Source organism: Mustela nivalis (assembly GCF_964662115.1).
Source record: "Mustela nivalis genome assembly, chromosome: 5".
Lineage (NCBI taxonomy): Eukaryota > Metazoa > Chordata > Mammalia > Carnivora > Mustelidae > Mustela > Mustela nivalis.
In genome coordinates this window covers 10,170,532-10,197,320 of record NC_139024.1, presented here as the reverse complement: position 1 = coordinate 10,197,320, position 26,789 = coordinate 10,170,532, and the positions used below count along the sequence as shown (strand labels likewise).

Genomic DNA, 26,789 nt, shown 5'->3' with positions numbered 1-26,789 from the left:
AATGTCACAGGAAGAAAATTCTTGTGATAAAATAACTGCTATATTCTTAGGCCTAATTCAGAAATTAATAGAATTCCTAGTTTCACAATTTTTAAAAATCTATTTCACACAAAATCTAAAAATCATGTCATTTAAATTCTACTTGAAAAAACGACAAAAACTTTTATATTTTGGGAGCTGAACCTTAGTATATAGGTGTTTTGTTTTGTTTTGTTTGTTTGTTTTTTGGTTTGTTTTTTCCCTGTGGCATCAATGGCTTTTATTAGAAGTAGACAGATGGACATCTCAGCTCTTTTCACAGTTTGGCTGTTGTGGACATGGCTGCTGTAAACACTGGGTGCACGTGCCCCTTCGGATCATTACATTTGTACCTTTGGGGTAAATACCCAGTAGTGCGATTGCTGGGTTAGAGGGTAGCTCTAATTTTAACTTCTTGAGGAACTGCCATATAAATGGATGGATAAAGAAGATGGGGTCATATACCCCATCTTTATTTATATGTGTGTATATAATATATACACACATATAAATATATAGTAGTCGTGTAAGCTGTGTCAGTCTAAACCAGACCTCTGCATATGTAGACTCTGCTTCACATATGTGTATGTATTTATACATACACACATATATATACCCCATCTTTATACACACACATACACAATGGAATATCACTCGGCCATCAGAAAGGACAAAGGACAAATACTTATATATAAATATATATACATATATATATTATATACATATATAAATATATATATATAAATACATTTTTATCCGTGTGGATAGAGCTGGAGGGGATTATGCTAAGTGAAGTAAGTCAGTCAGAGAAGGACAGTTATCATATGGTTTCACTCATTTGTGGAAAATAAGGAACAGTGCAGAGCATCATAGGGGAGGGAAGGGAAAACTGAAGGGGAAGTCATCAGAGAGGGAGTCAAACCATGAGAGCTTCTTAACTCTGGGAAACAAACCGAGGGTCGCTGGAAGGGAGGTGGGGGGTGGGGGTCCTGGGGTAATTGGGTGATGGGCATGAAGGAGGGCACGTGATGTGATGAGCACCGGCTGTTACAAGCAACTGATGAATTACTGAAACTAATGACATACTCTATGTTGGCTGATTGAATTTAAATGAATATATATACACACATATATATTATCTATCTTTATATACATAGAAAAACAAGTAGGGGGAACTAGTTCAGTATTCCATGTTTTGATGGTACTGATTGTGATTTTATGTCAGCTTTTTGCTCCTGGAGCTGAATTCCTTTTAGCTGGAATATCCACCCTGCCCCTCGCTAGCCTGATAACGCCCCTCACTAGCCTGCTAAACTGCTTATTCTTGAAGATCCAACTCCAGTATCTTTCCCTTTGTAAAGACCCGCGGAACCATCCACGGGAAAGAGAGTCCAGCTGTCCCTCCATGGTCTTGCAGCTGGCCCAGGGGCTTGTCGAGGGCCGTGAGCTGTGTGCTTCCTTTTAACCCCAGGTGCCAAGCATAATGCCTGGCAAATCAGAGCACACTCAGTAAATGCTGACCAAATTAAAGAGCTTCCAGTTCACTTAGAATAAACAGGAACTCAAGAAAAGTAAGTTCTAAAATTGATCACTTACATGACCTTTCCTCCTCTGGGCTGGGAGCCCTTGTCCCTTTGTTTTTCACAGTTTATGGGATCATTCTGTTTCCCTTTCTCCTGAACGAGATTCCACTATGACAGATTACTTTACTTTCTTTTCCCTAAGAAATAGAACCTGAAATAGTAGTCTTGTAAGCTGTGTCAGTCTAAACCAGACCTCTGCATATGTAGACCCTGCCTGATTTTAGTCCATCATGCACAGTAATTGTGCCATCTAAATATGTAGCATAATTCTGAAGTTGTCCAATAGCCAACTTTTTTCATCATCTCATTATTTTAAATATCTACTACTAATAACTAACCCCATTTTCAAAGAAAATGGCCAATTAAGAACAGATTGGCTATGGGGAGTTTTGTCATTACGCCGATAATATTCCCATTTCCTAAGCAGGTGGCGTCCACATTGCCCAGATAAACACGAAGTAGGGAGTGTTAGCTCGTGCAGCTGGAATCTGGGCTTCAGCAACACTTGACCGCTATGCTTAGGGTATTTGACTGCTATGCCACAGTTCCATATCTACCTAAAAAATAGATACAAACCATGTTGCTGGGAGCCTGGGTGGCTCAGTCAGTTAAGCGTCTGCCTTCAGTGCAGGTCATGATCTCCAGGTCCTGAGATCAAGTCCCACGTCGGGCTCCGTGCTCGGTGGGGGGTCTCCGTTTCCTTCTGTTCCCGCCTCCCACCCAATGCTCGCTCGCTGTCTCTCAAATTAAAAAAAAAATTCTAAACACATTACCGATAATACTGGTATTTTATCTGTTGGTCCCATATTTAAAGATACTGTGCTATCGGGGCGCCTGGGTGGCTCAGTGGGTTAAGCCGCTGCCTTCGGCTCGGGTCGTGATCTCAGGGTCCTGGGATCGAGTCCCGCGTCGGGCTCTCTGCTCAGCAGGGAGCCTGCTTCCCTCTCTCTCTCTCTGCCTGCCTCTCTGCCTACTTGTGATCTCTGTTTGTCAAATAAATAAATAAAATCTTTAAAAAAAAAAAAGATACTGTGCTATCTTCCTCAGATTCTAATATTTAATCGCCAAATTATGTATCTTTTCCTATGTTATCATTCGTCTGCAAGCAGCAGAGAAAGGCCCAAAGCCTGCCCATGCGGCCCCCCTCCCTGGGTCTGCGAAGCAAGGTGTTGGTTCCCGCGAGGCACCTGAGCACTGCCGTGTGGGTTTTTGGCGTGGATATGGGGTGATTCCCGTGCGTGCGTGTCAGCGTGTGGCACTTTCCACGGCTCCTCCTGTGTGCGGTTGAGAGTTGTCATGACATGTGGGGAGCCAGAATGAGAAATCTGTGACAAGAGAGGAGGGAGGCAGAGGAAACTTTTATTAAAGGAAAGAAAGTGCCTTGGCTTTAAAAAGGCCCGTCTCTCTCAGGCAGCACAGAGCAGCGATCAGTGGAAAAAAGGGAGCAGGCAGGCGCCTCATCTAATCTTTCTCCTGGGGGCCCAGGTGGACAAATTGGCAACCCTGTTCGCAGCTTTTTTTTCCTCTCCCCTTTGTACCATAAGAACTGCTAATCGGATCCATGCTGCTGCAACTGTGGTTAGTTATTAACAGAATAAAAGCAGATTTCTTCAAAAGAACGGGTGGGGGAAACGACTATACAAAATTGCAAGGTTGTTAGAATCTTAAATGCACAGCAGTCGATTTTTCCCTTATTCTGAATTATACGATGAATACAAGTCTTTCATCTGTCACTATACCCATTTCTTCAGAAGGCAGCCAAATATTAAGCTTCTCCAACAAAAAAGGAATCTTAGAAAGAGGAAAAATATTGAGGAGGAATAAGAATGGGTAAGAGTGGGGGGAAATTAGGTTTTGTTTTTATTAATTTGTCCTAGTGAGAGAGATATAAACTGCATGCTCGATCTGGTTTCCCCTCCCCTGCCTCCTACTTTACATCAAAGCGGGGATTAGAGCAGATTTCGCTGGTAGCTATCCTGCTTTCTGTGTCTGGTGTGGTGCCCGAGTCAAGTGCAGAGCCTACCGGTTCCTCGCAGGCCCTGGAGGGCCGGGGGCGGGCCCGGGGCACTACACCTCCTGGGCCACGCTGGGCTGCATCGGAGCACACGTATATTTCCCCCATCCCGTGGGGTTTGTCTGCACCCCCACAGATCTTCGGATTGGATCCCCGAGCTTGAAAGCTATTGGGAAGAGGGTGTGTCTGTGAGGATGCGCAGTATGGCCCGGGAGCTGATTTTCAGTCCGGTAGGGTGTATATTTCAGTGCATCTCTGAGGCTCGTAAGGAAGACCTCCGAGATGCCCAAGACGCCCACAGATGCCAGTGGCTCCCGCTTTCCACCAGATCACATTTCTAGTCCGGTCACTGGTTTCCTGGGTTCGGCTTCACACCTGAAATGAACTAGAGTCAATTAACTTTCCCTGAACTTTTGCCTTTGATTTACTGGCCATTTTTTTTCTCCACAATCATGGTTTAGTTCCTTCACTGGAGTAACTGGGTGGGGGTGTGGTGCAGACCATCTGTACTGAACGGGGCTCAGAGGGGCATGGCCGGCCATGGGGAGCCACATTGCTCAGGCCACAAAGTGCCCATAGGGCATGAGTGAAAATCATGCATGAGTGGAAACCAGAAGCCACCTTTCCCGCTCCTTCTAGGCCACTTGGCAAGAGTTCAGACTAAGCTCTGACAGGAGACTGAGAATCTCCTGTATGTAAGTGTTTGAGGACTCTGGTTTATCTTCAGTCAAACCTTACAGGGACCTGAACAGTAAAGTCTAGAAATTTGGGTTGCCTTGTATTTCCTGGCTTGACTTGGTTCATACCTACAAGAGCCCGTTCAGATCTTATCTCAAGTTCTCTGTAGAAAGTGTCCGCCCAGAAAGGCCTGGAACGCATTTCAGATAATCAAGACTATTGAGCTGACTTCCTTGTGAGAAACATGATGTAACTTTAGTATATTTAATTAATAAAAGCAGGCAATTGGAAAAATTCTGGTTTGAGTCCAGAATCCAGGGGGCTAGATGAAATAATAATGAATTATACCAAGCTGGTCTCTGTAATAAAAGCAAACAGAACCCTGAGGCATCTGTGGTTCAGTCCTGTGAAGGCACATTTCTTCCACAGAATGCACCACATTGGCATTTTGTTCGTTATTTGTCAGGCCTTTGAGACTCTTCTAGCCAGAACGCTGGCCATGAGGGTAAGAAAAGAGACTCTAAACCCTCAGACTATGGTAAGAGCAATAATTGAAAAGCTTAATCCAGCTGACAGTGACGGATGGCTTGTTTAGAATGGAGGTGTGTGGCTCCTCTCTGGGTTCTGTCACACTACGGGCATCTTGGGAATTTCCTCATTCCCTTAATGGCTCAGAGATACACAGATCAGCTCTGCTGTGCCGATGTATCTGTATATTTTTAGGACCCAATGGCACATCAGCAGTTGGCATTATCTCCAGTAAGGATTTAGGAAAATCTAACCCTCCTTGGAATGAACATTTGAGCCGTAGGACGTGGAAGAGTTAGGCTCAGGCTAACTCTTTCACATTGTGGGAGGGCTAGGTTTTATGGTCTGTTACTACTGGAGGGCACAGGTACGGGAGAGCGTTACTTTGTGTGTTATACAACTTTTATTTGAGCTGGGGTTCGTTCACGATGAATCGTGCTGGTGGTCTGCTTACAGCTGCTCTCCCACCCTCTAAACCCCAAGACAACACCAAATAACGTGATACTGTATGGCCACTTTCAGGCCCTTGAGATAAACACTTCACTGTATCTGCTAAGCCAGAATCTGAGCAGATTCAATATTGAAAATGTCTGCTTTGGAGTATATTAAAGTTTTCTTTCTTGAAGCAAATGAACTAGAAGACACTGACAGAAAGATACCACACTCAAAGTAATTTGTGGATTTTCAGGTCATTTAAATAAATGCTTCAGTTGAGGACATTTGATGAATTTTTGGATTATTGAAAACTCATTTTTCACCCACACTGTTGCCATTAGGCCTTATGCAGGTATTTAAAGTTCACTAAAGAAAATGACTGGTGATACACTTGCTGCTCCAATTACAGAGCTCCACTGTCTTACCACACACACTGGTTTGGGTACTATCTTAGATAAGATGTCCGAAAAAGACCACAGATATGGAGTCCACCTATACAACCCACCACTGTCCTCTCCAAAGCAAATCACATTTGTCCTTTATCGTGTCAGAAGAAAAGATCGTAGCTGGTACTTCATGTTTCAGAAATTAAGGAATAACTTCTATGAAGACAGCCCACAAAGAAGTTACAGGGCTCTTACCAGCGGGATTGGCAGAATGTAAGAAAGATGTCCTCTGCAGCTATATGTAGAAGAATGAAACTCGACCATTCTCTTACACCGTACACAAAGATAAACTCAAAATGGATAAAAGACCTCAACATGAGACAGGAATCCATCAGAATCCTAGAGGAGAACATAGGCAGTAATCTCTTCGATATCAGCCACAGCAACTTCTTTCAAGATATGTCTCCAAAGGCAAAGGAAACTAAAGCGAAAATAAACTTTTGGGACTTCATCAAAATCAAAAGCTTCTGCACAGCAAAGGAAACAGTCAAAAATAACAAAGAGGCAACCCACAGAATGGGAGAAGATTTTTGCAAATGACAGTACAGACAAAAGGTTGATATCCAGGATCTATAATGAATTCCTCAAACTCAACACACACGAAACAGGCAAACATATCAAAAAATGGGCAGAAGATATGAACAAACACTTCTCCAATAAAGACATACAAATGGCTATCCGACACATGAAAAAATGTTCATCATCACTAGCCCTCAGGGATATTCAAATTAAAACCACATTGAGATATCACCTTATCACCTTAGAATGGCCAAAATTAGCAAGGCAGGAAACATGTGTTGGAGAGGATGTGGAGAAAGGGGAACCCTCTTAACACTGTTGGTGGGAATGCAAGTTGGTGCAGCCTCTTTGGAGAACAGTGTGGAGATTCCTCAAGAAATTAAAAATAGAACTTCCCTATGACCCTGCCATTGCACTCCTGGGTATTTATCCCAAAGATACAGATGTCATGAAAAGAAGGGCCATCTGTACCCCAATGTTTATAGCAGCAATGGCCACGGTAGCCAAACTATGGAAAGAACCAAGATGCCCTTCAACGGACGAATGGATAAGGAAGATGTGGTCCATATACACTATGGAGTATTATGCCTCCATCAGAAATGATGAATACCCAACTTTTGTAGCAACATGGACGGGACTGGAAGAGATTATGCTGAGTGAAATAAGTCAAACAGAGAGAGTCAATTATCATATGGTTTCACTTATTTGTGGAGCATAACAAATATCATGGAGGACAAGGGGTGTTAGAGAGGAGAAGGGAGTTGGGGTAAATTGGAAGGGGAGGTGAATCATGAGAGACTATGGACTCTGAAAAACAATCTGAGGGGTTTGAAGTGGCAGGGGGGTGGGAGGACGGGGTACCAGGTGGTGGGTATTATAGAGGGCACGGATTGCATAGAGCCCTGGGTGTGGTGAAAAAATAATGAATACTGTTTTTCTGAAAATAAATAAATCAATTTAATTTAAAAAAAAAAAAAAAGGAAAGAAAGAAAGATGTCCTCCAGAACAGCTATAAAGTCAGGCTGTGGCAGGTAAAACTCAGACTTTGCTTTAAAGATTTGGGAAAGAGCTGATTTCTGTAACATGAAAAAGTATGAGGGTAACATCAGAATAAAACATCCCAGAATCTTAGTTTTGGGTGCAGCAGAATTGAATAACAGGGGAACAGGAAAGATGAAAGTTGGTCTTGGTCATGACATATTGGTAGTTAGTAGGAATAATTCTATGGTGTGGTTAATTTTTTAACTCCTTACTAAAGTTAGTGTCATCTCCAAAAGTTCTTGAAGAGGAGAAGGATAACTCAATTTACAATTGTTTAAAACAATGCAATATGTATTGATTGTGTTGCAGCATTCCAGGCAAAGAACTTGATCATAGTAGGGTTATTAGTAAAAGTGATGGGAAGTACTTTTTTCTTCTCAAATTCTGCAGCAACCAGTTAGCACTTTAATTCACATGAATTCCAGATCCTACTTTTTCCTAACAACAAATATTTTTGAATTTATGAATAGGCCCCATGTCTTTGCTGGCCAACACCCCCTGATGCCCCCATGTACCTCCTATCTTTACAGAGGAAGATTGAACAGCAAAATTGTTCAGGCTTCTGTGGCTTAATGTATCATTTCATGTTACTTTTAAGAATCCAATTTGCTTGGATGACTAATGAAGGAATTTCATGTAGGACTTGGCCTTCTCCATAGTAAGGACCCAGTGGGTTTTTACTTCATTGTTTACATTACAGCGCAGTGATCTCCTACTTACATCAGAACTTGTAAGACCAACACAGCACTCCAGATGTTGTTTTCCTTTTATCCATTTTTCCCAAAGTAAGCTAATGAGGCAAAACTGGAAGGAGAGAATGGGTTCCTGGCAAAACTGACATTAAGTAAGATCTGTCATTCAAACGCCAGTGTTGCTGTGTTGGTTAATTATATCATTGTCACATCTCAGAGAACTAAAACCTTCCTAGCTTTGTTGTTGTTGATGATGATGATGATGACGATGATGGTGATGATGATTGTCTGCAGGAGTGCGAAAGGAAGAAATCTACTTTTTCTCTGGCCACTACAACTTTTGAAAAATGGAATTTCTGGGTATTTCTTTGCCTGTTAGTACTGAGTGTTAAGATAGCACAGTATTATTTGAAAAGGGATGAATGATTTGTCTGCCAGAGGCTGTTGTAGTTCAGAGTTAGTGTTTTGTTCTTATTGAATTCCTGTAGTCGTATGTTGTAGTCATTTAGAAAGGAATTAATCCAGGAAGTTTTAGCCTCAGTAGAGGATTAACGTGGAAACGCTATTCATCTCATGCTTATTCTCTGCTCCCCCAACACAGCAGTGATGGAGGATAACTGACATGATGGCGTCGCATCAGTACTGATCTGTATGTTTATTTTGGTCTGGCCAAAAAAGTTGAGAGAGTAAAACTGCAAAAATCATCACTTAGAGCTAACAGTTTACCTGCTAAATGCAATTACCATTTAAATCTCAGAACTGTGCTTGCATTAAGTACTGAGGAAACCGGCTTATCCTACACTAGATCTGATTTTAAAACAATAATATGGGGGAATGTGTCAGGTTTATATGTCATTGCTATTGTTAATAAATAACATTTGGTGTTTGTTGACTTTTTGAGCAAGTGGCCCTGAAATGTTTCTTTTTTACTGATAACTGTCATTTAAAACAGGAGTTAGCAAACTACCACCTTTGGGCCAAATCCATCTCACCACCTGTCTTTGTAAATAAAGTTTTCTTTATGCTCTTTTGTTTATGTATTATCTATGGTGCTTTTGCACTGCAACAGCTGAGTTGAATAGTTGCAACAGAGAACATATGGCCTGCAAAGCCTGAAATATTTACTATCTGGCAGTTTAAAGAATTAGTTTGCCTATCCCTGATCTACAGTAATAAAACTATGTGATTACTGATAACTAAAGGTTTAATTAACTATTAGTCTAGGCTTGGGGTAATCTATCTCACCTTTATCTATTCAGCAAATATTTATTGAATGCTTATAATATGTCTGGTTCAGCAGACATAGTGGGGAGCAAAACAGACAATCCTGTCAATACTTGGAACTTGAATTTTAGTGAGATGAGACAAACAGTAAAGTAAAATAAGAATTTAAGTGAGCACTAGGAACTGTCACCTGTGAGAACTTAGCACTTGTTCGTACTGACTGTCCCACCATCATATTCTGTGTCATGTCTCAGTCTAAAGACTGTAAACTCTACGTTGCTGCATGTGTACTGATTTATAAGACGTACACGTATGGCCTCTTTTCTCCCAATTCTGTTACATCCCAGTCTTTTGTTTTACTTTGATCATTATCTTGATTTAGTTCTTAAAGGCTCTTTTTAATTAGAAAAATTTCCCTCAAAATCTATCCCAGGGTAATTATTCCAAGGAAAGTATTAGCAAACAAAAGATCAACAGTACATTAAGAAAATAAGGCAACATAGGGATGCCTGGGTGGCTCAGTTGGTTAAGCAGCTGCCTTTGGCTCAGGTCATGATCCCAGCGTCCTGGGATCGAGTCCCACATCGAGCTCCTTGTTTGGCAGGGAGCCTGCTTCTCCCTCTGCCTCTGCCTGCCATTCTGTCTGTCTGTCTGTCTGTGCTCGCTCGCTCTCCCTCTCTCTCTCTGACAAATAAATAAAAATCTTAAAAAAAAAAAAAAGAAAGAAAGAAAGAAAATAATGCAACATGACTAAGTGAAATTTATTCCAGGAATGCAAGGTTGGTTCATTGTTAACAACTGCATTAATCCTATATACCATGGAAATAAATCTGTAAAAAAAATCTCTTTTAATAAAATTCAATACCCAATCATGATAAGAATGCTCAGGGAGGGCGCCTGGGTCACTCAGTTGGTTAAGTGCCTGCCTTCCGCTCAGGTCTGGGATTGAGCCCCACATCAGTCTTCTGCTTAGCATGGAGTCTTCTCCCTCTGCCACTCACCCTGCCCATGCTCGCTTTCTCTCTCTTTCTCTCTCTCAAATAAATAAATAAAATATTTAAAAGAAAAAAATTGAAATAGAAATTGAGAGGTACTTTCTCAATGTGATAAAGTATGTATGCCATACTTTAAAAACCAGTATCTTTTTTTTTAACTCCTCTTCTTCTTCTTTTTTAAGCCTGGAAAACCCCAGAGAAACAATGATAAATTAACTCAAACTGTAGAATTCAGTGTTGTAGCAGGATATAAAATTAACATACAAAAAGCAATAGCCTATAACATTATGTATCAATTATACTTAAGTTAAAAAAAAAAATTGGCTGAGAAGATGGCAGCTTAGGAGCATTCTAAGCACACCCTGCCCAGGGATACAACTAGATAACGCCCATATCAGCATAAATAACCCAGGAAACAACGCAAAGATTGGCAGAACAGACTCCACAACTGAAGGCAGGGAAGAGGCCACGTGGAAGAAGATACAGGAGTGAAGACAGAGTCTGGGACTATGGTCCTCCTCCACGAGGATGGAAACTAAGGTGTGGACAAGGGCAGAATACTCCTTGCGCACCAAGGAGTCCACAGACCCGGAGGATGAAGCTCCATAATGTTTGCCTTTGAAAAAGAGAGGGTGCTAAATTGTGTGAGTTCTGAAAACCAGCCAAACTTAAAGCCTGGAATTTTAAATCAGCTGGTTCAGCCCTGGGAGGGCCTTGAGGGCTTTAGGAAGTGGAGTCCCCTCCCATTTAAGGAGATAGCAGGACAAACAGCCCATGAAGATACAGCATAGAACCAGCAATTTAAAAAACACTGGGGACAGATGGGAGGCAGAGTGATTTGCTTATCTCAGAGTGCTTCGAGGAGAGACAGACAGCATAGGGAGACCTCTCCAGGAGCAAAGAGCGGACAGGCATCATTTCTCTTCCCTGTCCCCCAGCATAAACAGTGGCTACCTGCAGTAACCAGCCCAATGCTGACACTTCTTATCTAATGAGCTTGTATCAAGCCCCACCCCTCTGCACTTCCATGGATTTGCCCTTCCCAGTTAGGCTCCCCTAAGTCCCCTAGCCTTGGGCCCCTCCCCACAGAAGACTGGTGCAAACTCTACCAATACCACATCTGCTGACTGCACATTTTACAGGACCTCAGTTCTAGTAGGGGCAGGTGTCATTTTGCAAGCAGATCACTGTCACCTTGCTGCCCATCATTTGCAGAGAGCCTCTGCAGACAACTGCATTAAAAGAAAAAGAGGCCAAGACTCAAAAGCAGAGCACCGGGAACACACGTAGGAGACACTCCCTGAAGTGCCAGACCCTGAAGAACAGGGGACACAGCACTGTAGGACACTGCGGGACCCTTCTGCAGAAGGCTCATATCGTTAAGAACAAGAAAAGTAGGTGACTTTCCTAACACATGGAAACAGATACAGAAAGTAAGATAAAATGGGGAGACAGAGAAACATCTTCCAAATGAAAGAAGAGGATCAAGCCACAGCAAGAGACCAAAGCAAAATGGATAGAAGTAATATGCGCCTGATAACTTAACTCCATCATCATAAAGATACTTACTGGAGTGGAGAAGAGAGTGGAGGACACCAGTGAGACCCTTAATACAGAGATTAAAAAAAGAACCAGTCGAAATTAAGAATACAATAAATGAAATTTAAAATACACTTGGTGAAATAAATAGGCCAGGTGAAGCACAGGATCGAATTAACAACCTAGAAGACAGAATAACGGAAAGTAACCACACTGACCAAAGGAGAGGAAAGAAAATTATGCAAAAAAAAAAAAAAAGAAAGAAAGAAAAGAATCCAAGTATATCAGTAAAGAAAGCCAATAAAACATGAAAAAGCAAGAGAAGAAAGGATCAGAGATAATCTGTAGAAATGACCACAAAACAAGTAACAAAATAGCAATAAATACATATCTAGCAATAATTACTTTGAATGTAAATGAATTAAATGCTCCGATCAAAAGACATAAGGTGACAGAGTGAATAAAAAATAAGACCCATCTGTACGCTGCCTACAAGAGACTCATTTCAGACCAAAAGATACCTGTACATTGAAAGTGAGGGGATAGAGACACATTTATTATGCAAATGGATTCCAAAAGCAAGCCAGGATAGCAGTACTTAAAACAGACAAAATAGAATTCAAAGCAAAGATAGTAACAAGAAACAAAAAAGGACACTGTATAATAATAAAGGGGACTATGCAACAAGAGGATATAAAATTGTAAACATTTATGCGCCCAAGTGGAGCACACAAATACATATAACAGTTAATAACAAATATAAAAGAAATAATAATAATGCAATACTAGTAAGGGACTTTAACACTTTAACACTCCACTTCCATTGATGGACAGATCATCCAACCAGAAAACCAAACCGTGGCTTTGAATGACACACTGGACCAGATGGATTTTTTTTTTTTAAGATTTTATTTATTCATTTGACAGACAAGATCACAAGTAGGCAGAGAGAGAGGGGAAGCAGGCTCCCCACTGAGCAGAGAGCGGGGCTCGATCCCAGGACTCTGGGATCATGACCTGAGCGCAAGGCAGAGGCTTCAACCCACCGAGCCACCCAGGTGTCCCTGGACCAGATGGATTTAAAGATGTATTCAGAACATTCCATTCTTACCCAGCAGAATACACATTCTTTTCAAGTGCACACAGAATGCTTTCCAGAATAGACTATATATTGGGCCACCAACGAAGTCTCAACAAATTAAAAAAAAAAAATCAGATTTGTACTGTGTATCTTTTCTGATCACAGCTCTATGAAACTAGAAAGCAACCATAATAAAAAATCTGGGAAGAGCACAAATACATTGAGATTAAATAACGGGCTACTAAACAATGAATGGGTCAACTAAGAAGCAAGAAAAGTCTCAGATAAACAACCTAACATTACACCTAAAGGAGCCGGGAATAAAAAGAATGAACAAAACCCAAACCCAGCAAAATGAAGGAAATAATAAGGATTAGAAAAGAAATAAATGCTATGAAAACTAAAAAAGAGATCAGTGAAACCAGGAACTGGTTCTTTGAGATGATCAACAAAATTGATCAACCTCTAACTGGACTGATTTTTTTTTTTTTTAAGATTTTATTTATTTGTCAGAGAGAGAGTGCGAGCGAAAGTGAGCACAGGCAGACAGAGTGGAAGGCAGAGTCAGAGGGAGAAGCAGGCTCCCTGCGGAGCAAGGAGCCCGATGTGGGACTCGATCCCAGGACGCTGGGATCATGACCTGAGCCGAAGGCAGCTGCTTAACCAACTGAGCCACCCAGGCGTCCCTGGACTGATTTTAAAAAGGGAGGGGGGAGAACCCAAATAAAATTACTAATGGAAAAGGAGAAATAACAGCTAATACCATCGAAATACAAACAATATTACAAAATCCTATATGCCAAAAAATTGGACAGCTTAGAAGAAAAGGATAAATTCCTAGAAACATAAAACCTACCAAAACTAAAGCAGGAAGAAATAGAAATCACCAGCAATGATATTCAATCTGTACCCAAAAAACTTGCAATAAATAAAAGTCCAGGACCAGGTGGCTTCACAGGCAAATTCTACCAAACATTCTTCTTAATAGCCATTCTTAACCATTCTTCTTAATACCCATTCTTCTTAAACAATTCCAAAAATACAAGAGGAAGGAAAACTTCCAGATTTATCTATGAGCCCAGTATCTCCCTGATAACAAAACTAGGTAAAGACACCACAACAAAAGAGAACTACAGGCCAGTATCACTCATGAGTGTAGATGGGAGAAATTCTCAACAAAATATTTGCCCACCTAACCCAGCAATACATTTAAAAAATCATTTACTGCAACAAAGTGGGATTTATTCCCAGGATGCAAGTGTGGTCCAGGTCCAGTACTCACAATACAGTCAGTGTGATATGTCACAATAAGAGAAAGAATAAGAGCCATATGATCATTTCAGTAGACAGAGAAAAGGCATGTAACAAGGTGCAACACCCATTTATGATAAAAGTCTCCATAGAGTAGTTTTAGAGGAAACATACCTCAACATAATAAAGTCCTTCTTTGAAATTTGAAAAACTCACAACCAACATCATACTCAATTGGGAAAAACAGAGCTTTTTCCTTGAGGATCAGGAACAAGACAGGAATGTCCAGTCTCACCACTGTTATTCAGCATAATACTGGAAGCCCTAGCCACAGCAATTAGACAACATTCAAAAATAAAAGGCATCAAAATTAGTAAGGAAGAAGTATAACTTTGCTATTTACAGATGACATGATACTACATATAGAAAACCCTGGAGACTTTCCACAAAACTATTAGAACTGATAAATTAGCTCAGTGAAGTCACAGGATACAAAATCAATGTACAGAAATCTGTTATCCTTTACATTAATAATGAAGGAGCAGAAAGTGATAGTAAGAAAACCCCATTTACAACTGCACCAAAAGCAATAAAATATATAGGAAGAAACTTAACCAAAGTAGTGAAATACGTGTACTCTGAAAACTGTGAAACACTGATGTACGAAACTCAAGACAACACAAAGAAATGGAAAGACATTCCATGCACATGGGTTGGAAGAACAAATGTTGTTAATATATCTATACTACCCAAAGCAATCTACAGATTTAATGCAGCCCTATCAAAATACCAACAACAGTTTTTACAGAACTAGAACAAACGGTTCTAAAATTGGTATGGAACCATGAATAACCTTGAATAGCCAAAGCAGTCTTGAAAAAGAAAAACACAACTGGAGGTAATCACAATTCTGAATTTCAAATTATATTACAAGGCAGTAGTAATTAAGACAGTATGGTATTTGGCATAAAAATAGATACATAGATTAATGAAACAATAGAAAACCCAGAAATAAACCCACAATTATATGATCTATTAATCTTTGACAAAGGAGAAATGAATATACAATGAGGAGAAACATATTTTCAACAAGTGGTATTAGGAAAACTGGACAGCCACATGTGAAAGAATGAAACTGGATTACTTTCTTACACCAGCCACAAAAATAAACTTGAGATGGATTAAAGACTTAAATGTGAGACCCAAAACCATAAAAATCCTTGAAGAAAACACAGGCAGTAATCTCTCCAACACAGGCTGTTAGCAACATTATTCTAAGTATTTCTCCTCCAGCAAGGGAAGTAAAAGCAAAAGTAAATTATTGGATTACATCAGAATAAAAACTTTGTGTGTAGCAAAGGAAACAACAAAACTAAAAGGCAACCTACTAAATGGAGAAGATATTTGTAAATGACATACCTGATAAAGGGTTAGTATTCAAAATATACAAAGAATTAATACAACTCAATACCCCCAAAATAAATAGTACAATTAAAAATGGGCAGAATACGTGAACAGACATTTCTCCAAAGAAGACATCCAGATGGCCAACAGATGCATGAAAAGATGCTTGACATCACTAATCAGGGAAATGCAAATCAAACTATAGTGAGATATCATCTCATACCTGTCAGAATGGCTAAAATCAACAACGCAGGAAATAACACTTATTGGTGAGGCTGTGGAGAAATAAGACCCCTCGTGTACTGTTGGTGGGAATGTAAACTGGTGCAGTCACTGTGAAAATCAGTATGGAGATTCCTCAAAAAAAAAAAAAAAAGTAAAAATAGAACTACCTGCAATCAAAGAATCACACTACTGGATATTTACACCCAAAATACAAAAACACGAATTCAAAGGAATACATGCACCCCTATGTTCATAGCAGCATTATTTACAATAACCAAGCTATGAAAGCAGCCCAAGATTTGGTACATATATGTACAATGGAATAGTATGCAGCCATAAAAAGGAGGAAATCTTGCCATTTGCAGCAAAATGGACAGAGCTGGAGAGTATAATGCTAAGTGAAGTAAGTCAGAGAAAGATAAAACCATGTGATTTCAGTCATGTGGACTTTAAGAAACAAATGAGCAAAGGGGGGGGGGGAGTTCTCTCTTTTTTCTAAGAGAGAACTAAGAAATGGATTCCAAATAGAGAACTAAGAACCAAGAAACAGATTCTTAACTACAGAGAATAAACTGATGATTCCTGCAGCGTGGGTTGGTAGGGGTATGGGCAAAACCGAAATGGGGATTAAAGAGTACTCTTATCATGATGAAAAAATAAAATGAAAAATAAAAGCAATGACCTTCCTCTACACAAGCAATAAACAGTTAAAAGACATACAGTTAGAGAAAATCCTGTCTGTAATTAGTAGCAACAAAGATTAAATGCTCAGGAATAAATTTAAAACAAAATACACAAAGCTTTTATGTACTTGGAAGTACATAAAAACTTTTATGTACTTGGAAGAAAGTAAAAAAGACATGAACAATGAAAGATGTTCTCCTCTTCTTGAATAGGATGAACTCAATAGTCATTCATTCTCCTGGAATTAGTGTATCATTGTAATCCCAGTAAAAACATCAACAAGATGTTTTATATAGACAAATTGATAACTAAAGTTCATATAGAAAAAATAACGGTAGGAAACACTGAAAAAGAAAAGGCAGGTTGAGGAGTTAAGGAGCTAGCCTTACTAGACATTAAAATGTGCTATAAGAGTAGATCTTAATAGCTCTGATCAGAAAAGATAAAATTTGATCTGTATTTCATCATACACAAAAATAAAATCCCAGCAGATTAAGATGAGACCATGCGTGTACTTGAAGAAAACTGGGGTGAATTCCTCTTTAACCTTGGTATAGAGAGGAGCTTTCTATAGGACACAGAATCTAGAGACAATAAAAAATAAAGATTGATAAATTTGGCCCTTTGTTTAAAAAAATTTCCACTACAAAAGGCATCATAAAATCCAAAGACAATTGACAAAGTAGGAGAAAACAGTCACAACGTGTACCATAAAGGTTATTATATCCCTGACATATTAAGAATTCTTAAAAATTACAAGACAAAAGTATTAAAAACCCAGACTGAAAAATGTGGGAAAGACATGAATAAGCAATGAACCAGAAGAGAGATATTTATATCTCTTAAAATGAGATGGTGATCAAACTCACTCAGAATCAGGAGGGCAAATTCAAAAATCTCAAATACTGTTTCTCACATGTAAGACTGACAGACATGGTTTAAATGACCACATACTTTGTTAGGTTACAGAGAGACCTTTCAGACATTGCTGGTAAGAATTTAAATTGGTTCACAACTTTGCAGAGGGAAATTGATCTATTTTTTTGCCCCAGCAATCCCACTTCAAGTAATTTACCCTAAAGGTAGATCTCAAGCAGTACAGAAATACACATGCAAGAGATTGGAAACAGCCAAATTGCCCATATTTGGCAAGTGGTTGCATAAAGTACGGAATATTCACATAAAGGAACACCATATACCTATTCAAATGAAGAATGTTACAAACTTACAGAAAGTACTTTTCAGGATATGTTGTTAAGAAGAAAAGCAAAGCCCAAAAGCTATGTAGGATGTTGCCCTTCAAGTAGGGAGTAAAATAATGTAAGAGTATCCACAGATACCTTTCATTTATGAAAAAAATATATATAGCAAAGATAAACCAGAAACTTAAAAAGATTGTTTATTATAGACGGCAGCTGGGGGAGGAGTGGAAAGAAGAAGAAATGGAAACCGGGCAGCAGGATTAAGGGGGGACTGACTCTTTCACACATCTTTTTGTATCTCTTGGTGACTTCTGGAACCATGAAGTATTTCACATACCATCCGAATATCAAAACAATTAGGGCCAGTCAAGATGTGAAGGGAATGCAAAATGGCAGGAAGTCCTCTAATGAATGGCTCTGTTTTTTCACAGTGATGTAGATGCGTAATTCTGAAGTTACTTTGTGTATTGATTTAGATAATGAGATTGGGGTTTCTTACTATTGTAAAAAGAAGTCTTAATAAGGAAAGAGGGAAGACTAAAATATACCCTCCAATTCTGGTTTGGAATCAGAGGTATTTTCATAAGCCCACAGTGACACACACAGATACTGAAATGTAGATGGGCATGTACGTATGGGTTAGTGTGCATACGTATATTTCCTACATCTGTTCACCGAGAGGGCCAAGAAGCAATAGCATCCCAGAAATAATGAGCACACCTAGTGCTCAGATCTTCAGCTGTGAACATGATCTTGCAGTAAAAAGATCAAGCAATCCTAGGAAAAATGCTTGATTACAGGGCTAGGTCAGAAAAAATGTAAAATGAGCCTGCAGTATCTTACGATTCCAAAAACTAAGGATTTGAAGGAACTTCTGATGGCCAATGCTGGAACAGTTCTAGGAACAAAATAATGTCAATGTTGGATTTTAACCCATGGAATAAAATAAATATCAACGAGTGTATTCATTTCTTGTTGTTTGAACAAATTACCACACACTTAGCCGCTTAAAACAACAGACATCCACCTTCTCACAGTTTCCATGGCCAGGCATCCAGGCAGAGCCCAGTAGGTCCTCTGCTCGGGGCCTCAGAAGGCGGCAGAGTGTCAGATGGTCTGTGGTTTTAGAAGTGAGGCCTTTAAGGCCATGGGAAACACAGGTCTGCTGAGACCTCTTTGAAAGTCAGGTCTGCTCATCATCATTGCCCTTTTGATTGTTTCAAAACCAGCCAATTAAAGACTTTAATTACATCTGTAAAACACCTTTAATTTTGCCATGTTATGTAATTTTAGGAGTGATATTTCGTTCCTTTTGTTATATTCTTTGGTTAAAGTCAAGTTATAAGTTCTGTCCTCAATCAAGACGTGAGGATTACACCAGGACGTGATTTGCTGGAAGTAATCCTATAGTGTGTCTTCTACAATGAGTTTTTGTGGATAGAAATAAATAGTCTTATAAATACATAAACAAAGTGGGGGGAGGAGCTCGTTCTTCCCTACAATAGACTTCCGTTAATACATGCAGAAGGAAAGAAAAAAATAAAGGATCGTCATTACGAACAGTTTTGTAATAAACGTAACAGGCGGGCTCCTCTAATGACGCTGAAATGAATGCAGGCAAGTTTGAAAGAGGATTTGCATAGTCTCAAATATCTTCCCTAAGATACTCACAACTGCGAAGGGCGCAATAGTAATTTTATTTTGGAGGGATTTGGTAGATACCCAACTTTTACCAAGTAAACAACACCAGAAATGAAACATGTCTGTGTCAGGAGCCGTACTGTCCGAAAGCGTCAAGGTCCTAAAACATAAGGAAAGGCTGAGGGTCTTTTATAGGCTAGAGGAGACTATGGAGAAATAAACGCAATGTGAGATGATAGAATGGAAGGAAGAAAAACAATGGCGCAATTCAAGTAAGATCTTCAGTTAATAGTATGGTAGCATGTTAAGTGCTTAAGATAATTATATTATGGTTGTGTAAGACGTGAACACTAGGGGAGGTGAGCTAAGGGATTTATAGGAGTTCGTTATACTCATGTTGTAACTTCTGTAAGTGTAAAATTTAAATTTCTTTAAAAAAAATCATGCTGCAGACTTCTGAGAGTTTTAAGTTGGCAACAGCAGAAATTCAGGTGACTTACTGATGCTTCATTTTCATTCTGTTGCACCAGGATTTTGTACGATATCGTATATATGGTCATTGGAGAATAAATACATAGCCGTAAAGTGGTGGGATTTATTCTAACTCAGCATAGTTTTTTCCAGTTGTAATGTTTTTTCCATTATGTTCGCATCATTATAGACAAGGGGAAAATGGCTTTCTTTAAAAACTCTGACTTAATGTTAAAGCCTTCCCATAAAGTTTGTTTGTTCACTATGCATGGCAATATTCTCTTTTAAAATACTTACCAAATTTTGTTTAAAAGGTTTTACTTATAAGAAACATATGTCCTATAAAAATCTATGATTTTGAGGGTATTTACTTAATTCATTTGGTTCAGAGGGCTCTGAATTATCTTCTTTATGTGGACCAGGGACACAAACTAATCCTGTATTATATTTCTCAGATTTATTTTCTGATTCATCACCGGCTGTGACTGTGCTTCTACCTGTGTCTTCAGAGGTGAAGCTCTTTCTTAGTAACTATGAAACTACTGGTGGAAAGATAGGGGGTAAAAGCACGTGGGGAACTTAAAGCAGTTTGTGCTCAAATCTGTCTTTACCACGAAAAGGCTCTTGTTTATTTCTTTAAAGGATGGATTTAGTAATAAATTTCTTGTTGCCGTAAAGAGATATCTATCTGTCTTAGAATTGCAGCAGACAAGCATAGTGCTGTTGGATGTGGCAGTGTTTTATGAATTCATGAGATGGGTTTCTTACAGCTTTTCTTTACTTTTACTTGATATATTGTACATGAGAGCAGTGCCTTGGGCGTGCATAGCGTAAGTGGTAGTGTCCTGTATTAACGCAGAATTACTGTTTGTTTTGCTGTCATGAGTCTATGAATTCGGTCTGTCATACAGAAACAATCACTATAATGTAAGCACTTACTGTCTTAGTGCAGCTGATTCCCCGGTGACATTTTAAAAAGTCAGGATTTGGCTGCAGAGTGCTTTTCATTTCTAAATGGGCTGCAGATTGGGAGCCTGAGGGCATTTCATAGGAAGCACTTGACCCTGAGTAGACACAGCAACTTTTGTGTGTCTATGGCCACGTTGATGACCAGTGTTTACCCTTGAAATTGTTTTCATCCAGAATGTTTTTTTTTTTTTTTTTTTTACTTTCCGTTTAATTATTTGGTGCTCACACAAATTTATTGCAAATGTCTAGGAGTAAAATGAATGGCTGAAGAGAGACCGGATTGTTTGTCTAGGATTTTTATTTTTTTTTTTTTTTAAGATTTTATTTATTTAGTCAGAGAGAGAGAGCAAGAGCGAGCACAGGCAGACAGAGTGGCAGGTAGAGTCAGAGGGAGAAGCAGGCTCCCCGCGGAGCGAGGAGCCCGATGTGGGACTCGATCCCAGGACGCCGGGATCATGACCTGAGCCGAAGGCAGCTGCTTAACCAACTGAGCCACCCAGGCGTCCCTGTCTAGGATTTTTAGACACTAGGCGTGGCTGTGAGTTCAGAGCTACTCCTGGTGGTCTCACAGTGCCACGGTCCTCACCTGTCCATTTAGGTCTTGGTTCTCACTGTATCTGAGAATGAGAAGGGCGTTTGAACCCAGGAGCACTCAGAAATATATCCACAGGTCTTAGATACATTCTTTTCTGAAAGTGAGAAGTCTAAACTCCCAAAAACAATTTGGGATCTTTTTTAATAGTTCCATTTTGACAACAAGGTGTGTATTCTCTAAATGGGAAAATCATTTTCTGGCCTCTCTGGCTGCCAGAATCAGCCGTTATTAGAATCCATAATGAGTGACAGTCCTGAGAGACTCTGGGGACTGCGCTCTTCCTGGGCTGGAGTCAGGCCGCCTGGCCTTGCAGAGATGCCGTTGGTTAGAAAGAGGAGAGGGTGGTTGTTCGGTGTAAAACCCCAGGCTCTGCACATGACCTTCACTGGGCGAACTGGTGGTGATCTTCAGTTCATTCATTTCCTTCTCTACTCAGCGGTGGTTCTCGTGGCAATACACAGAACCGTAGAGAAATGGGTGCTGTGATGTCAGCAGGTAGCTTGACCTAGCATGATCATCGGCTGTAGTACCAGGGGGTGATGTGGGGAGACCGGTACGTGCCTGCACGTATGCATGCCCGTGCGCATGTATGTACATGTCGCTATGTATGTGCGTCTATTTCAGTCTTTCAGTTTATTTTAGCAAAGGAGAAGATGAGAAGATAAAACAGCAAGCTCTTCATGCCATGAGAGCTAGCACCTTGAGGACTGGGCTAAATTCAGCTGCCCTCTTCAATAAATATTTTTAATCAAAATGTATTTAATCCTCTGAGCCAGAAAGTGAGTTATCACGTACCTCTGATGATTCTTAAATCTCAAAATCCTGTCTCCTGCCTTCACATGATTCATTGCCTCCCTTTACTTAATAAAAATAACAAGTATCTTTATACTTATACTGAGCGTAATTCATATGCTCAGATTAAGGGCCATTAAATAACAAAGTTTTCTTAATATTTGTTATGCTAATGGAGGGATTAAAGGAGTAAAAGACATGATTCCTGTCTCAAGGAGCTTACATTATAGTTTGAAGAGACACACTGAGCACACATTAAATAAATGGAAATCAAATAGATGTTAATAGATGCTGTTGCTTTATTAGCAATAAAGGTGCAGAATAATACTTCCTCTTTAGTGCTAATATATATAAAATGTAGATTTTATAGTAGTATGTTATAGTTTTTTTTTCACCAAAGTCTATTGTGTTTGTATTAAATCTCTGATTAAAGGTTTTTTTTTTTCAGAAATTGGTTGATATCTCTACATCAAATAAATATTTACCAACAAAACATTTTTGGCCACTGTGCATGCCTGGCCACTTAGAAACCAGTTCAAACTCAGGAGGGGGGAATTTAGTTCATTAGTCTTGGATTTTATTAGCTGCATTAAAGTCTGTGTCAGATTTCTGCTGCTCGTTTATTTGTGAGCTTGGGAACTCCTTCAGGAAGAAATCAAACTTATCAGGAGGTCATTTGCTGAGTCTGATTTTCCATGTTTCTTCTTCGTTTTACCAGAAAGGGGCGATGTAGCCTGTTTTGGGAGCCATGGCTTTTTCTATACGGGGCCGTACCTTCTGTGATCGTTAAATTTAAATAAATGTGACTGTGTCTTGGTTTTGCACAACTGCAATATTAATGTAGAGGGTTCCCCATCCCCACTTCCCTTCCTGTGTTTTCCAGGCAGTCAGATGCCTCCTCAGCCACCCGGGAGCCAGTCAGAATCCAGCCCCCATCCTGCCTTGAGCCAGTCACCAATGTCACAGGAAAGAGGTTAGTCTTCAGTTCATGTCTATATATCTTTGTGTTTTGAGTATATAAGGCTTACACGAATCTGGTCAGCCATGCATCTTCTTAGAGATAATGTTTCTTCGTCAGATGAACAAAAAAAGAACATACATAAAACAACCATGGAAGAGAAGGCTGCTTTCTTGCAGATCAGGTGAAGTTTTACCAAGCGCAGTTCAAGACCCAAGGAGCATGTGTGTCCACGTAGCACCGTGAAGCACAGTTTGTACATGAGTATCCTGACACTTGTTCTAGCTGGGCCAAAGGGACTGTTCCCGATGTGATTTGGATATCAGTCCTAATGAAGTAAAATGTTAAAGTGCATGTATGTTTAACTGTTTTGACCAACTATTTATCCCAGTAAAAATTTAAACACAGAATAAGACCTTGTATTGTACGATTGTAGTAGCTTAGAACTAGAGCGAACCTGAGAGCTTGTCAAGTTCAGTCACCTCCACTTAAACTCAAGAAACTGAGGACCAGAGAGCTCCCAGAGGACCTCCTCACTGTTGGAGGCTCTCGAGGGCCAGAGCCGGAAGAAAGAACATGGTCTCTTCCTGAAGCTCTTGGCCACGTGGCCCCGCCGTAGGCAGACTCTGATCTTCAGCTCGGTTGTACACTTTGACCCTGCGTATGACTGCATTGGTTACGACCTTTGGCCTTCATTTATTTATCTCTGTCTCCTTTCTCTCCTTCTGTAGTAAAGCTGCTTTTGTTAGTGGTAATTTTTGTAGACCAGGCTTTCCACGCCTACTGCACCATGTGGGGCTGTGCCGGCCACTTCCCACTGCCTGTGAGTCAGGGCTCGCCCAGTCCGCCCATGGAGCGTGTCACTTGCGTTCTCCCTCACACCCACCCAAAAGACAGAAGTGGCTAGCTTGGGAGCTGCTATTTAAAGGTTCCCGACCCCCCACATTTATAATTATTCCTGTATGAGTTATACAGATGACGATTTGCTTCTAATTGGAATTAAAAGGTTTCAGTTATTTTACATGCTTAACTCAGCACCTCGTGCTTTAGAAAGTAATGTCAGTGAAAAGATGGATTAGTCCTAGCTATACATCGTTGGTGTTGAAATGAATATTTAGTAGGAATAAAATGAAATTTTTATTTTCTACTACTGCTACATATTTAGCTTTTTTAATTATAATTTAATGTATAGCTAACACATGAATTCCCTTATTGAGATACTGTAGTGTGACCTAATGATGGGATAGCTAATGGTTTTCAAACTTGAAGGTGTATGAGAATTACCTAGAGAACTGGTTAGAAGAGATTTCTGGGCCACACACCCCCAGATTTCTGACTCAGTAGGCTTGTGATGGGCCATTTAAAATTGCATTTTGGGCAAGTCCCAAGCTATTGCTGATGCTGCTGATCTGAGGACCATACTTTGAGAACCACTGCCTTATAATGATACTATAATATGTTCTAATAATTGTGTCGTAAGCATTTCTTTCTCTGAACTTTCCACTGTATCCTCCAGTGAATCAGTCTTATACCTCACATCTCTCTTCTGTATGTATTCCTCGGGTCTCTGGTCATCTGGAAGTTCACGGAGAGCATGCTAGCACCACACAAGGGGGATTTCTCTCTAAACTCCTTTACTTGGCCTTGGGTTGCACCTCCGTTGTGCTGCCAGGTCAGGGAAGTGGAGAAAATAAAGGATGAGAGAAATTATCCCGCACTGAAAACCTGCTCAGGCCAGACCCAGAGCTAAGATGAAGATATTTGTCATTTCCCTTAACCCTCACCATAACCCCGTAGCACCATTCCCCACCGGGAGAGGCCGCTTCTTCGGCAAGCGTTCAAGGGTAAAAGGTTCCTTATTCAGAAGTCCTACCATTCTAACTTTTATTGCAAAGAACTAAAAGAGAGAAACGCCTTCTAGATCATCCAGCAACATGTCCCCCAGCCTCTTCCAACTGATAACGCCCTTAAGAACTTGAAAATGTAGAAAGCCAAATGTGAATCATGGTGCCACAATGAGAAAACACAGTCAAATTAAACAGGGGCACCTGGGTGGTGCTGTCAGCTAAGTGTCCGACGCTGGGTTTGGGCTCAGGTGGGGATCTAGGCCCTGCGTCAGACCCTGTGCTCAGTATGGAGTCTGCTTCAGACTCCCTTTTCCTCCCTTTGCTAAAATTTTAACTTAAATACATTAGCAAGAAAATCCAGAGTTTTCTTCTGGTGTCACTATATAAAACAATTGGGTGGATGTGTTTGTTATTCCCTCTGATTATCATCAGTGTATGTAGTGTGGTTTTGGTAATTGGTAATGGATACTTAACAATCTGGATAGTTATAATAACCATTTCCTTCAGATAGCAAATATAAATTTTATAACTTGCTAAATCTGAATTGGTTTTAATGAACACGTTCCCCAGGCTTTCTCTGAAAGGCTGCTAAAGACATTATGTGTGTCTCTTGTGTGCCTTCTCTTGGTTGGACGTCCCCTAAATGGGAAGACCTTGTATTTCCAAATAGGTGGTAAATGATGCTTTGCCATGGGGCGCCTGGGTGGCTCAGTCAGTTAAGCATCTGCCTTCGGCCCAGGTCATGATCCCCAGGTCCTGGGATCGAGTCCCATGTCTGGTTCCCTGCTCAGCAGGGAGTCTGCTTCTCCCTCTCCCTCTCTGCTTCCCCCCTCCCTCTCGGCTTCCTCCCACTCTTTCTCTTTCTCTCTCTCTCTTTCTCTTAAATAAATAAAATCTTTACCCCAAAAAAAAAAAAAAAAAAAAAAAAGATACTTTGCCATTCATGGTTAACTTTCCTCCAAAATTGGATAGCAATGATTTTTTTTTTAATGGCTTTATTATTTGTTAAAATCAAGGAAGAAATGTTAGTTCTTGATGATACTTGATCAGGTGTCTCAATGGCAAATAACACAGTCATTATAATGCTTTGATAAAATGTAACATTTTCCTTGTCTGTTTTGTTGTTGGGTATGTACCAAGAGTGTACAAAGTAGATTTGAGAAAATATAGTACAAAGTAGATTTGAGAAAACACTTGCTCGAAAATTCCCCAGTGTTGACTCCCATGTATTGAAAAGTAATTTAACTCCAGTTATACCTTTACAATTGATATAGCCCCCTACCCCTATTGAAGGAAGTGAGGAAATAAACAGAGAGGAAAGACGTATATTAATGAGTTAGCATCATTTTTAAAAAACGTATTTTCTCTCAACTTGCTAGACAGGAACATAGCTCCCACACTGCTGAGTACTAAAATAACCAAGTCGATCAATTCCTTTTACACTTACTTTGTTTTAAGAAGTAAGATTAAGATAAGAGAGTAAGATTCCAGTTATGCACACTTCTTTCATGTATCTACAGGGGATAGATTTTCTTTAATAGCAAAGAATCTAGAAACCCTTGCCTGGAGACAGATGCAGCCTGCTTCTTTTTGGCAGTGTGATGTTCTGGGTGTTTCCCAGAGTCCTCAGGAAAGACAGCAGTGCTTATAACTCTCCCTGTAAGCCTGGCTCCCTCCAGGCTCGGGAAGCTGAGCTCATGCCCTGCCCATTGTTCCTTGCTACTTGGTCCTTGGATTCCTTTTGAGGAAGAAGATGTATTAATAAACTATACTCTGTAGAGAATTTTGCAAACCTCAAACTGTCCTAGGATCTGAACCACACTGGGATCTGCAAGGCCCTGTCCTCTTCCCAGAGCTGTTTGCCGAGTCGGGTGTGGAGTCAGCATGCTGCCCAGATCCAGCAGCCCTGCAGTGCCCTCCCATCTGGTGGTTCTGAGGTCAAGTTTGTCTAAGGTAA

The 26,789-nt window shown here is 40.1% G+C and overlaps 1 protein-coding gene across 19 annotated transcripts in view; it reads left to right on the top strand.

Annotated features, from left to right (window-relative positions):
• Positions 1-26,789, top strand: part of ARID1B (AT-rich interaction domain 1B) — a 436,238-nt gene that overhangs the window by 321,996 nt on the left and 87,453 nt on the right. For 12 of the 19 annotated variants that reach the window (XM_082729550.1, XM_082729561.1, XM_082729549.1 and 9 more), the window contains one exon: positions 22,911-23,000. The exons of the other annotated variants lie outside the window; for them this stretch is intronic. In XM_082729550.1, coding sequence (XP_082585676.1) covers positions 22,911-23,000 — 90 coding nt within the window. The remainder of the gene's footprint in view (positions 1-22,910; positions 23,001-26,789) is intronic. 19 annotated transcript variants of the gene reach the window in all.